At 40.4% G+C, this 13618-nt stretch overlaps 1 protein-coding gene across 1 annotated transcript in view; it reads right to left on the reverse strand.

The window, feature by feature from the left end:
* Positions 1–13618, reverse strand: part of LOC103188700 (microtubule actin crosslinking factor 1) — a 163951-nt gene that overhangs the window by 79624 nt on the left and 70709 nt on the right. Inside the window, 15 exon segments of the mRNA XM_042338917.1 lie at positions 2–1751; positions 6529–6664; positions 7889–7977; positions 8684–8836; positions 9235–9333; positions 9450–9557; positions 9685–9768; positions 10157–10319; positions 10635–10828; positions 11046–11184; positions 11276–11454; positions 11821–11978; positions 12335–12518; positions 12887–13013; positions 13377–13531. Coding sequence (XP_042194851.1) covers positions 2–1751; positions 6529–6664; positions 7889–7977; positions 8684–8836; positions 9235–9333; positions 9450–9557; positions 9685–9768; positions 10157–10319; positions 10635–10828; positions 11046–11184; positions 11276–11454; positions 11821–11978; positions 12335–12518; positions 12887–13013; positions 13377–13531 — 3718 coding nt within the window.

The following is a 13618-nucleotide window of genomic DNA, read 5'->3' on the forward strand; positions in this document are numbered from 1 at the left end:
TAAAGCTTCTTCACAAGTTTCCATTTCATCAACTGATAAATCTTTATTTTCATAAAGAGTACCTTCAGTGCCTGGGGGTCTATTTTCTTTTTACTGCTTACAGATTCCTCAGTGCATGTATCTGTCAGTAGTTCATGAACAGTTCCAGTTTTCTTAATATCACTCGTATTTGATCCGAAATTATCCCTCAGTGTAGATTTGCTCGAATGGTATATTTTCTCCTCTATTCCAGCAGGTGTATCTGATTTATTGATCTCCATTAGAGTCTTGTACGCTTTTCCATTGCACGCACGGATCAGATCTTCTCTGCTCATGACTGCAGCATTTTCTCTGGCTTCGATGAGCCCTTTAGTCATGTCATTCAGCTCAGCGTCGACCAGAAGTGTTCTGTTGCCATTGTGCACATTCATATAACTATGTGTCATTAAATGAGACAGTAGCCTTTCCTCCATTGCCCCACTATCAGAGGTCTCAGTACTGCTGTTTGTATTGACAAACTGCAAACTTGAATATGTTAGCCGCCCACAAGCTGAATTCCAGCTCAGTCTGTTCATGCTTGAAGTCCCTGGCTCTTGCAGATTTGGTATTGCATCCGGTATCTGAATGGACGTCAACAAGTCAGCGACATTCTTGTCCAAAATACCTTCTTGAACCGATTTTCCCCAGGAAATCACCTCGAGGGTCTCTGGGATGTACAATGCTGCTACTGTGGCTCTCTTCTTCAGAATTCTGTGTGCCAGCTCTGTGGAGACAATCCCTTGTTGCAACGCATTCACCATAGGAAGGACCTCGCCAGACTCAGGCCACAGGAGCCCCTGAAAGGACCAGAGAGACTCGAGAACCACCAGTGCACTTCTCGATGTCATCAAGTCGCGTTGCACAGCTTCGTCCAGAGCCAACCGTTGACCTGAGACAGGATCGATAACACCACCCATCTGGATCTGCCGAATTAATATGGCACAAGCGATGTCATGGTCTATTAGATTGTGTCTCACTGCTTCGTCCACTGTTAATCGGTGCCCTGTTCTGGGATCCACAATGCCTCCAGCAAACAGCTGAGCTTCTAAAAGTCTGACCATGACTTGTTGGTCGATAAGGCCTTCTTGGATGGCACGGAAGATGCTGACTTTCTTACCAGATGTCAGGCCCACCATCCCACCGGCAAGCTGTTTTATTGGAAATAACGTCAATCCGGTTTCTTTATCGACAATGCAGCGTTGCATCAGTTCCGAGAGAGTGAGTTTCTCAGCTGTGTTCGGATCAATCAGATCTTTCTGCATTTTTGTTCTGGCCAACAGCTTGGAATGTAGAGGAGCATTGATCAGGCCCTGTTGGAAAGCTTTCTCTAAACTGATAGCCTCGCCAGTTGATGGAATACTGAGACCTCCACTGCTAAGCTGTGCTTCCAAAATCTTCAATCCCACATTTTCTTCGATTACCTTCTCGTCAATAGCGGCTGCAGTAGGAAGAAGTTGTGTGTTCGCAAAGCTTGTTCTCTCGATCACCTTTAAGGCGGTTTCCAGTTCTTGCAAGGGACGATACGTTCGGTCATCTATCGCACCCTTTTGAAAAGCTTCTTCCACTGACAGACGCTCGTTTGTTTCGGGGATTGTGAGGCCACAGACGGTTACTTGAATCTGTAACAGAGCCAGTCCAGTGTCCTGGTCTATGAGGCCCCTCTGCATGGCATGAAATATTGGGAAGATTTCTACTGTTCCCAGGTCAATCACACCTGCAATAGTTTCATTGTCCTGGAAAATGTAAATCACAAGTCAGGTATCTGAATTGCCATCAGTTAAAAATCAAAACTATTTATAACTAGCTTTTTGGGAGGGAAAAGAGTTGGTGTTATAATCACAATAAACTCAAAATAAAATGTATATATTTTTAACTGAAACCTTTTCCTGACAAAAAATGTTCAGAAAAAATTCGAAGCGTGCAAAATTATCAGAAAGAACATTTTTAAAATCTCTTTCAATTCATAATAATAATACTTGCATTTGATATAGCGCTTTTCACGTCGGGAGGACGTCCCAAAGCGCTTCACAGAAGACACTGTAAAGTGAATTGACTGCATATTTGTGGGCGAACGCGGCAGCCAATTGCGCACAGCAATGTCCCACAAACAGTCGTAGATTGAAAATGACCAATTTATTATTGTTTTTGGTTTTGGAGGATTATTATTAGGCTCTGTGTGGAGTAAGGAAACTTGCCCAAGGTTTCGCCCTGCCTGGAATTGAACTCGGGTCTCTTGCTTGCAAAGCGAGTGCTCTAACCACTGAGCTACAGGACTCCACCAATAAGAGTAATCTTTGCATTTGATACAGCGCCTTATCACGTCTTTGAGACGTCTCAAAATGCTTCACCGGATACACTGTAACGTGGAGTGACTGTGTATTTCGTTGGCGAAAAATATTTATGATTACAGTATCCTTAAAGGATCCGTGACAGTAGGCGTAGCTGTTTGGGTGGTTTATGATATGACTATCCATCAACGATGGGATGAGTTAAACTTATCTTCAGTAGAATCACTTGTGGTTTTGTTGTGTGAATTTGACACCAGAATTCAACAACTGAATCACATCAAATTCAACTGTTTCACTTGTGAACCAAGTAAGTAGCTGCTTGATCCTGGGGTGACTTGGTCCTAACTCCAGCAGCAGCTTAGTTGAGCGGCTGGAACAGCCAAGAAACCCATGTATTACATGGCATGATGTAGCCCTATTTCCAATCTAAAGGGTCTACTTCCCCCACTGATCAAAGCAAACAATCCACATGTGCATGGCTGAGTCAAATGGGCTGCGTGCTTCCTTTCCTCTTCCTTCCTTTGAAACTAGGAGTGCCTCTGTGATTGTGCAGGCATGTGGGATGCATCAAACTCTCTCATTCATAGTCACACAGGCCAAAGTCTTCATAACTGTCACATTTGCGGCTTTGCAGGAGGGAATTGGTTGTTAAAACGTTAAAATAGGAGGCCTGGAATAGAACTAAATGTTCTGCGTGGGTCCAATCACGCAGAACAACCCTGGGTCTTAATGAGAATCATAGTGTTTGAAGATCAGAGCACACAGATTGTATACTTTAAGACAGTAAAGGTTAATTTCTTTCATAAATTTTTATTTCTGGGCTTATGCAACAAACCGAGACTTCTGATCTAACCTGCACTTTATGTACCTTCTACTTACTGGCCTCTATATATGACAGTATATGACAGAGTATCTAAAAAGGAATAATTTGCAGGGCTACGAGAAGATGGCAGGTACATGAGACTGAACGGATTGCTCTATCAAAAGAGCCAACACAGATATGATGGACTGAATGGCCTTATAAATAGGGCCTTCTGGGCAATAAATATTTCTATGGCTTTGAAATAATTTATCAAGGGACTTACTCTGGTAAACATTTCATCTGCAGTGCCTGTGAATTTGTGATGCAATAGGTTAAGTTACACAAGGAGCTCAGAACGCTGCACGAAAAAAGCAAGCAACACATAGCAAACGTGCAACAAACTTTTTTTTGCAGTACCTCATTAAAATACTTAACATAATACAAGAATGTTTAGCAATCTGACAATTTTTCACCGATTCTCAGTTTGGACTATCTGAAGATACATTTCTGCAGGAATTCTGTCCTCGCAAGCCAGATAATAATAATAATAATCCTTGAATTTGATATAGGGCCTGATCATGTCTTCGAGACGTCTCAAAGCGCTTCACAGAATATACTGTGAAGTGAATTGACTGTGTATTTTGTGGGCGAAATAGATACAGGTATATATAGATATTATTATTAATATTGTTGGACTTTGTTTTATTGCTCACAGGAGAGCAATTTACTAAATGTAACTAAACCTTTCTGCCAAACTGAAATGGAATCGTACATTTTGTTTCTCTGCTTTCCAATTTTCTACCATCTCCCCCTGAAGATGTTTTGATTTAATTTCTCCCCTCTTGGTGGGGAACAGGGGTACATGGTCCCGTATTCTCTCTCTCCCCAAGTAGAACATAGTCTGAAGCACCCCTACTGAACTTTACCTCTCTCGTACCTCTGCTTGTAAATCTGTAAAAGCTTCTAAAGTTTGTTGAAAGTAACCAACACATATTTTATCTTCTTGCCCATCTTTCTGGTCCCTTGACAAAGCAACCTCTTGAAACCTCAGTTGAGAGATGACCTTTCCTGCCTCAATTTTCCTTTCTAATACTAATCTTGATGGATCTCCAGCTCTCTGAATTAGTATCAGGTCTCTTCCCCCAATGTATCTATATATAATATATGTATGCAGTTTGGGACACAACACCTCAAACGACTGCCAGGATGGTGGAAGGCGAACTAGATGGACCTCAGTCTTCTTTCACCTAGTAAATTCTTATTTTCTTATATGTCCTACTGATTGTCTTAAAGAGATACACCCCAGAATGTGCCCCGTTCTTTGATGTGTTTTTCTCTCTCGTACTCCATCTTTGCTTAGAAATTTGCCCAGGAACACCCTATCCCTGTAAATGTTGATCTTTTTTATTTCCAAACTTCAAAGAAACTGTTCTTGCTTTTGTACTTTCTAAAACCCTGGAGGCTGCCATCAATCCTCAAATTATTCTTCACCTGGAAAGTTCTAATCCAGTCTGTATTTGCCTGTATGTTTTTGGTATGTATATAAACATGTTATACTCCTGACAATACAGACTCCAACTGTATTTTGCGCAATATAAATCAATTTTAGCGGAAATAGTCATATATATTTTTATCTTTGTGCCTGTCATCCAATATTGTAATCAAGCAAGCACAATTCAAACGCACAAATACAGCAGTAAAGTAACAAAGACACCATATAAAAATAGACGACAGGAAAATACATAAGAAACATTTACTTACCAACAACGGAGGCTTGTAGGCAGCAAAACAGAGCTAATGCGAGTGTTTCAGCAGTCACACACACAGTGTAAGCTTGTTGTTAGGTCCAGCATGCGGCTTTATGAGGTTTTTTGCATAAAAACAATCTGTCTTCTATTTCAGAAGGGTTAGTTTGAGTTGTAAGCAAGGATGCTGGTTAATTGGACATCATTATTCACAAGTAATTCATAGTGACACATCATGCTCAATCTTTCATGGATATTTAGGATTGGACAATGAACACACTCTGCTGCTCACAGCAAGCAGAGATTATACCATTATTTTTTAAACAGAGTTCCCGTCCACAGTGAGGCAGAAACAAAACGAGGTACCCACCTGCTTCTTCCCTTAATGACAAATGGAAGATAAGCTCAAAGAATAACCGGTTAAAAATATACTCTTTAAAATACTCTGCAATATACATTAAAACAGATTTTGTATGGTACTAAGTGGTATTCTCACTGCTGACGTGTGGTACATGGGGGTCTGTTTCACGGTGAATCACTGTTATGCATACGCACAAAAATCCTCAGAAAGGATAGACTCCAGAGGTCACAGATATTTTGGAAAAAATTAAAGAAACGTGCCACGATTGTACCACTCTCACCCCCACACTTTGTTTCAAAGTCACAGTCATGCAGTGACCAATGAGTAATAGATGAACATGAGTCTGAATAAATTCAGTATTATGTTTCTCAGGCAATGTGCAGTCAGCTTCTTGGGAAACGGTCTAAATATGAGAATGCATTGATGAAAAAGGTTTATTTCATTATTTATATCAAACATTCTTTCACTGAAAATATAATGTATGTAACCTAATTCATCTTAAAATGTTCAATGTTACCCCAATCTCAATAGAATCTAGAATCGAATCCAAGTCAAAGGACAGAAAAATACTGTCATTATTTGTTCAGGTGGAGTTTTGTCCTTTTTAGCTACAAATTTAGAATAGATTCCGATGGAATACAGTAACAAATAAATGGATAAAAAACACCAATTAAACTCTTTATTGTACCTCACAATCTGAAAATTTTGAGGTGATGTCATTTCATAATGAAACATCCTCGACAATCTATTAAATATTTGCAACATTATTGTTGAGGAAATTTATGATATTTAAAAAATATGTATATTTTTGTTGCATTTCTTCCCACAGAAGAAATTTTCCGATCACTTAATTGAGAGATGTTAAATGAAGTTGCCTTTTGAATAACAAAGCTGTCTAATACTCAAACTCACCATTTACATTCGGGATAATTAACATTAATTAACCTAAGTCACTGTGCGATACCACGAGGTGACAGCCTTCGAAAGACATCCAATAAAAGCTGCTCTATGAGGCAGTCTTGTTGCTCTGAAGAAGATTGACTGAGAAACGCAAATTTCTTTTATGTGACGAGTAGTTCAATGTTCATGTGAGTAATGATGTACGTGTGAGTAATGAAGTTCACTCTGCTAGTACTAGTAAAACACACCATGCAACATAAATGACTTCCATCTATCCTGTACATTCACAAACTCGTTCATACACTTAACCGACGCACAATGAAAGGCGTTTGACACATGAGGTGAGAACAAGATACTTCGAACAATAATACCATTTACACTTATTTTAACCCTTCTCCCCCCCAAAATAAGTACCTTGCGTTGCACTTCCTGAGTGAGTTGGTTCTGTATCTGCTGGACCTGTTCTGCAGACTGATCACAAAGTTGATTGTACGTTTCTTTTAAGTCGTTCAACTGTGACGTCACTTGCTCCCGTTCTTCTTCTGACATTCTACGCAAAGAAGAATCTTCGATTAAATCGCACCAAGTAAGAAAACAAACCTATTCCACACCTTCCCACCTCACCGTTGGTGGGCGAACTTACGACCACTTTCCCCCAATCTGTGGAGTTTTCATGTAAAATCATTCCCCCTTGCATTTCCCCCCCTCTACCTCTGGAAACTATCTCTTTGACTGCCTTCACTTGCCTCCCTTCTATCCCCCGCTATCTGGGCTCCCATTCCATCTATTCACTTATACGAATTCTCAGAATTTCTGTCAGGTCAGAAAATATGTGAGTTTATTGTCAACTATTGGAAAAGATGGAGAATGTCTATTTGCATCCCGAGTGCATTCTGGCCTGAAAACAGCAAACGGCATTTCTATTGTATGATAATAACGATAACCCTTGCATTTGTGTCAGCGCCTTGGGACATCCTCCCGACGTGAAAGGAGCTATACAAATGTAATCTTGCTGTTGTTGTTGTGCAGTGCCTTATCACGTCTTCCTCGGAAGATTTTACGGTGAGTATTGCTGACGCTAGGCTGGCTAGCCTGACTCATTGGTACAAGTTGGGGTAGCAGAGCTGGAATTCTTCTACTCAGTGATGATTAACCCTGCAAACCAAAGCTGCTAGGTAGGCAAGTCCAAGCTGGACAAACAGCAGGAAGCTTGCCAGCGTTCACAAAGCTTTTAGTGTGTGGCTTTATTTGGTTCAACTTCAGCAGTAACTCAACGTTACGGTGGGGTGTACAGGCCTTGACGCTGGGCAAACAGGGCTTCAACTGTTCAGCATTGGGCAAGAAGGTTGCGCCCCCTGGTGGAGAACAAATGCATTTCATACCAAGCACAAAGCAGACACGAGCAAAACTCTCAGTGGTTTGATTTGCAAGCTCCAGGGCATGGCGATGAGTTTCCCATCGTTACAGGCGCCCAACTGACCAAAACATCTAACCGAAGGAGATTTTGTTTTTGGAGAGGACAATGATGTGAGTAAACTCAAAACTTCCTACATAAAGGTGTTTTGTAAGTTGCACTTTAAAGCCATGAGCTCCGGAATTTCACCTTGCCTGGCGTATCAAAGGAAATAGGGCCCTTCATTGTTTATGTCTTACACACGGTCCAGGAGAAGAAACAGATCTCTTCTATTCCTAGTTGTGGCACTTCAGTGATGTGTTGTCATGGTAGCAACTGGATATTGTGTAAAGCAAACGTATAAAGGACACACAGACGAACCTGTTCCCATGCTTGGCAAGAAAGATCTGTGTGGTTTTGATTGTCTCAGCCACTTGATCCTGCTTTGCATTGAGTTCTTCAGTTAGAACCTGTTAGAAATGAATAGGATTTGCTTACGTTTCTTTCACTCAACTGAGCACAATGAGATACATTCAGCTCTTCATTCCCGAATGTGACTTGTCGTCTCTCTCTTTCTAAACCACCACCAACACATCAACTTCAAAGCTCATGACTGGACACTGCAGTCTTGCCCACCGAAAAGCTCAGGTTTTTTTTTTAAAAAAACACATACTGTCGTTGGGAGAGTAATGTTTATCTGAGGCCTTTAAAATTATTTTTTTTTCTTTTCAGAGAAAAAAAATCAGCAATAAAAGAAAGAAGTTATTCCAAAATGCCGCTGTTTCTCAGATCAGTCAGAAAATATACTTACAAAATTTATCTCTTTATTGAAATGAAATCTTTTTTGAAATTAAACATGTATTCACAGAATCAAGTCTCTCCCTGCGTTGCATTGCAGGTTGGATGTTAGTAAGTGTTATGTGGATATATATATAATATATATACGCACACAGTAGAAACAATACATAGTACTAAGAAAAACATGCCAACTTCGTACCATTTGCTCTATAGAAGTACTGACCATCAGTACTGAATGCTAAATTAACTGCAATAAGTATAGTGTATCCTTGAATTGCGAACTTAAGTGAGATCTAAGCCATCAAAGCTCCCGTTAAGTCTATCTTTTTCCCACTCAACTGAAAGGTTTCGGTCACAGCAAAGTGCTTGCTCATGTACCTGCTGCTCAGAGAAGGATCGTTCAATGGCTCCCAAGTCTGCTCCTTCTGTTGGAAGGTTTTGCTTTTGCAGGACCTGACCTGTGTTTAATACCCAGCCAAGAAGCTCCTTCATTTTTCCAACGCGCTCGTGTTTCTCCTCCTCGATGACTTTCTGTAATCGGGGTGGGGGGGGGGAAAAGAAACTTTAAGAAGCAAAGTTCTCCCGAACACACGTCCCATTATGAGGGAAATTCATAACAATTCAGTTAGGTGAATTAGGGCTTCCAACAAATGATGTCACTGCAATTAAAGTATGCAAAATTAGTCACTAGGCTGGTTTCCTGATTATTGGACTTCCAAAGAAGATGAAGGAACGAACTCTCAACAAATAGGATTATATGAGTAGATCACATGAAGCCCATTCCACCAGTTTGTTAGATATTGGCATTTTATAATCCCAATTTCCTGCAAATTGACAAATCAAGGTAATAATCTTAAAACCCTTGCCATTCCCCACCCAGAGCAGCTTTAAGGATTTAAAAACGAAGCTCGCTATAAATAGAAAGGTACCTCTTCCTCCTCCAGGCGTCTCAAAGCATCACTGATGTATTTTACGTGTTGGGTTGTCAGAGTCACTAGAGCTGTGTAGCGTGTTCGCAGGTCCATGAACTGGGAAGAAAGACATTAGAAAAATAATGAATAATGTGTATTTAACGCGTGAATCTGATTGAATTGTAAATGTAAATATTCAAAGCGCTGAGTTCAAAGTTTTCACGATATCCCACCTCTTGGGTTATGACATCGGATGATGAGTGAATTCTCCAACGTTTGATGGCTGATTTTTGATGGGACTCAACACAAGCTCGATAGGTCATCAATTGCAGCTCATAATCCTAGAGAAATCAAAATTCTGGAACTTGAATTGTTTTTCAACAGGAGAAAGAAAGGATTGTGTGTGTTCTTTAATGACAGAAACCTTCGTTTCACTTTTAAAACTATTAATTAACTACGAAAGCTCACCTTTACAGAGGAAGAATACTGTTTAGACAGGTCTTGGCATTCATCTAATTTGGCTTGATTCTTTTCGATCTCAGCAACCAGCGCCTATAGCAAAAAAAGGTCATTTCACCACAAGTTGTAGCTTTAGTGGTTAAAGATTACAAAACTGACGACATTTAAGTTCGGAGCAAAGTTATTTTCAGCGAGTTATTACGTTTGGGATGGATTAAATATTGGAACGGAAGAAAAATGGAAGCGGCATACACAAGAAAGTTTGGAAAGCTACAAAAGGGAAACACACAGAAGATAAAATGTGGGAGAGCCTATGTTGCCCTCTTAATTCCTAATTTTAATCATTCAAAAAAAAAATCACTGTGTCATTTTACTGGTACATTCCATTGCAACAAAAATAAATAACTTTATAAACTGCTGCTGGGTTATTGCAGAATAATGTTTTATACCAAAATTGATATCCTTGTGTTCGTTTTATTACCGTTTCTTGGCTGAGTTGCTCCGAGAGGATTTTCCTGTCCTCTGCCTTGCCTGGCTCCATCTTCTCTTGTTGCAAAGTGGTTTCCTCAATCCACTGAATTAGAGACTGATGACAGCCTCTGTAATCCTCGAGCACCTCCTGAATGCTCTCTAATTCAGATTGTCTGTATAAATGCACAGAAAAGATTAACCTAAGACTGTTAAACATAATGTTTATAAGCAATTTCTAGTGTTGTTGTATCTGAAATAGATCTGAGTGATTTTAAGACTCGGTGGTTCAATACCGAAGCATGTAATTAACAACAACAACAATAACTTGCATTTATTTCGCACCCTTCACACAGGGTAGTTTCCCGAAGTGCTTAAATAAAATAAATAAAGTGCACATCACAAAAGAAAATGGCTCGGATGACTTTCGAAACCCAAACCGTCAAAACAAAAAAAGATAAAACCTTTGCAGAAACCAACGGATAACTGACCTGGTATCAATCTGTGAACAGACGTGTCGCCATCGATCTTTTAACTGCTCAACCTTTTCTCGATATCGCTCCAAATCTAGGCTGCGATCGTGGTGTAGGTGGCCGAGATGTTCACAAGCAGCGTTCGCTTGCTGAATGTCCTTCTCCAAAGATGAAAACACCCCTCGGTTTCCTTCCACCTCTTCACACCATTGCTAGAAACAAGAAAGGATAACTTTGCATTCCCTGTTTTTGAAGGCGCGAACAGATCAAGTGCCTGAGAACGTCTGAAGGTTAAAACGTTCAAAAAGAGCGATTCATTTAATTTAATTTCACAATATTTTCTTTGTCCTTATGCGTTTTGATGGTTACAATTCGGTATTAATGATATAGCTGTGGTTGTTGAGATCCTTAAGATTCCAAAGGTCTGACCTGCAGTATGTTTCTGTGTGCTTCAATAGCCTTCTGATCAGCCGGTATGAGATCTTCCTCACTCAGTTTCATTTCGTACATTTTAACCAGCGTCTCAGCTGATTGACTGTTTTTCAACACCACATCCACGGTCTTCAACCTCAAAAAGACAAGTGAGAGAAAGTTGTATTAAAATTAAAAGTTGTCATCCAACAGTGGACCTAAATTACCCTGGAAAGTCTCACGCTTACTTCTCCGTGTAGCTGGAGGACAGTGCGGACACTTGACTCATCTTCTCTATCACCACGTCCATCTCAGAACGCAACATCGGGACGCTGGCTGCAGAGGGAGACTGGTAGAAAAAACCCTCGCATTTCTTTGTCAGCTCATTCAGGTTAGACTTCAGCTCATCAAGCTCCTTTTGCGTTTCCTGCAAAGGTTTCAAAACGACAAATCAATGGGAAGTTTGTCAACAGTCGCAGTTTACGAGTGATAAAGACTACAGCAAAGTGGTAATAATAATTGCAGTTGATTTCGAGCCTTTTATGTCAGGAGGACATCTCAAAACCCTGCCCAAGATTCATCGTAAATTGTAGTGACCTTGTGCCTTGCCCCTCCCTCCCCACCTTCAAATCCCGACTAAAGACCTCCATTTTTTGATTTTACTCACGCACACCTTCCCCCTTCCCTCTCACTCTGGCTTGTTGTCAGATTCTGCCACTGTGAAGCGCTCCGAGATGCCGCCCCGCATGAAGGGCGCTATATAAATGCACGTTCTTGTTGTGCTGAGACTAACCTCCTGTTCAGCGATCCTTAAGGCACTATCTTGCACTGGATCCCCTTCCAGTGGGGCCTGAAGCCTCCGTATTAACCGATCCTCACACTTCTCCAGGCGCAAGGTGACATTTTGCAGATCGGAAATGTACGTCTTACTCAGGGTCTCATCCTTTGCCTCTGTTTAAAAGCACAGAATAATAACGATAGGTAGACTTCCAAAAAAGGACAACTGTTTTAACTACACAAATCTTGAAGGCAACTGGGAAGACAAGGAATACGTTTGAAAAAAAAATAAGCTTGAGCCTTTATCGGAGGCTTCAAAGCATTAATTGAGAAGGAATGTCCACCCTTGCTCTGATGTACACAACAACAACAACAACAACAAGATTCCATTTATTGAGCGCCTTTCACGTCGGGAGGACGTCCCAAGGCGCTATACAGTTGGGTTACAACACAGAAGGAGGCCTTTTGGCCCTTTTCGGGGAGATCAAATAGAAGGATTCACGATCCTTTGCGATTTTCTTTTCTCTGACCTGCTTCAGTTGCGACCAGCAGCTGCTCACAACGTTCTTTACAGTTATCAACCTCCTCCTCTAACCGGAGTCTGTCGGCGATGGAGAAGACTTGAGATTCCTGGCTGTCCACGAGGAAATCTGCGTAGTGCATGTGCAACTTTTTCATCACCTGCTGCTGCTCACTGGCTTTCAGGGCTTTAAACTGAAATGAAAAAAAAGATATCGAGACAGGATTCAATCCATCATTAACTGTCTTAAAACTAGAAAAAGGGTTTTCAAGATTAGACTTTAATTCCTCAGTTTATTCTAAAAACCTTACCACCCAAATGTATTTAGTCATTATTTTATTTTACGTGCGCAATTGGCTGCCCCGTTTCATCCACAAAATATACAGTCAATTCACTTTACTGTATATTCTGTGAAGCGCTTTCAGACGTCTCGAAGACAGGATAAGACGCTGTATCAAGCGCCAGGATTATTATTATTTAATCATACCGCAAATCAATGCAACAATTATTATTAATACAGCGATTTGTTTCGTTACAAAAGATACAAAAAGCGGGTACGTACGTTTTCTTTATTCCAAGAGCAAACAATTTCGATGTCTTTCACCAGATAGTTCCAGGATACCACACTCTTCATGTTAACATGCAACTGATGCCATAAGGCCATCACATTCTGATACATTTGTTCCACTCTGAAATACAAAGCCATTGCGGAGAATGAATAAACAAATTCCCCCCCAAAAATTGTAAAATAGTTTCCTAAAATACAGGGTGACTAAAAAGTCATGATCTCTACTCTATTATCTAAAAACAAACAATATCAACATCGCTTTAAGACATATTACACGTTGTGATGGTATCACGACTTTTTTGGTCACCCTGTGCAATATTAACTGATTTCTATACATAAAGCAACAAATAATTTTGGTTTAAATAGTTAATCCCGTAATGATCCAATTACATTATGGGATAATTACAGGAGCATTTTCTTCTCGCATTTCTTACGTTCTTGTATACTTAATCCCATTCTGCAAAATATTCTGCCCATAAATTACCTGGCGCCCATATCGATGGCTTCCTGGTTGGGTGCAGGGATTATGAAGCAGACAGATGGAACCATTGCCTCATTCCCTGTTGGGCTAATAACCTTCCACTTGGTTCGATGTGAATTATCCTCAAGAACACACTCGTCATTCTTGCAGACTGTGATCTGTTAATCACAAGATTTTATTATTCCTTTTTATCATGGCAAACAAACACACTCCACACTTGCTGTTTAATCTCAATGGAAATGAAA

This window comes from Callorhinchus milii, unplaced genomic scaffold, assembly GCF_018977255.1.
Source record: "Callorhinchus milii isolate IMCB2004 unplaced genomic scaffold, IMCB_Cmil_1.0 Scaffold10, whole genome shotgun sequence".
NCBI classification, from domain to species: Eukaryota; Metazoa; Chordata; class Chondrichthyes; order Chimaeriformes; family Callorhinchidae; genus Callorhinchus; species Callorhinchus milii.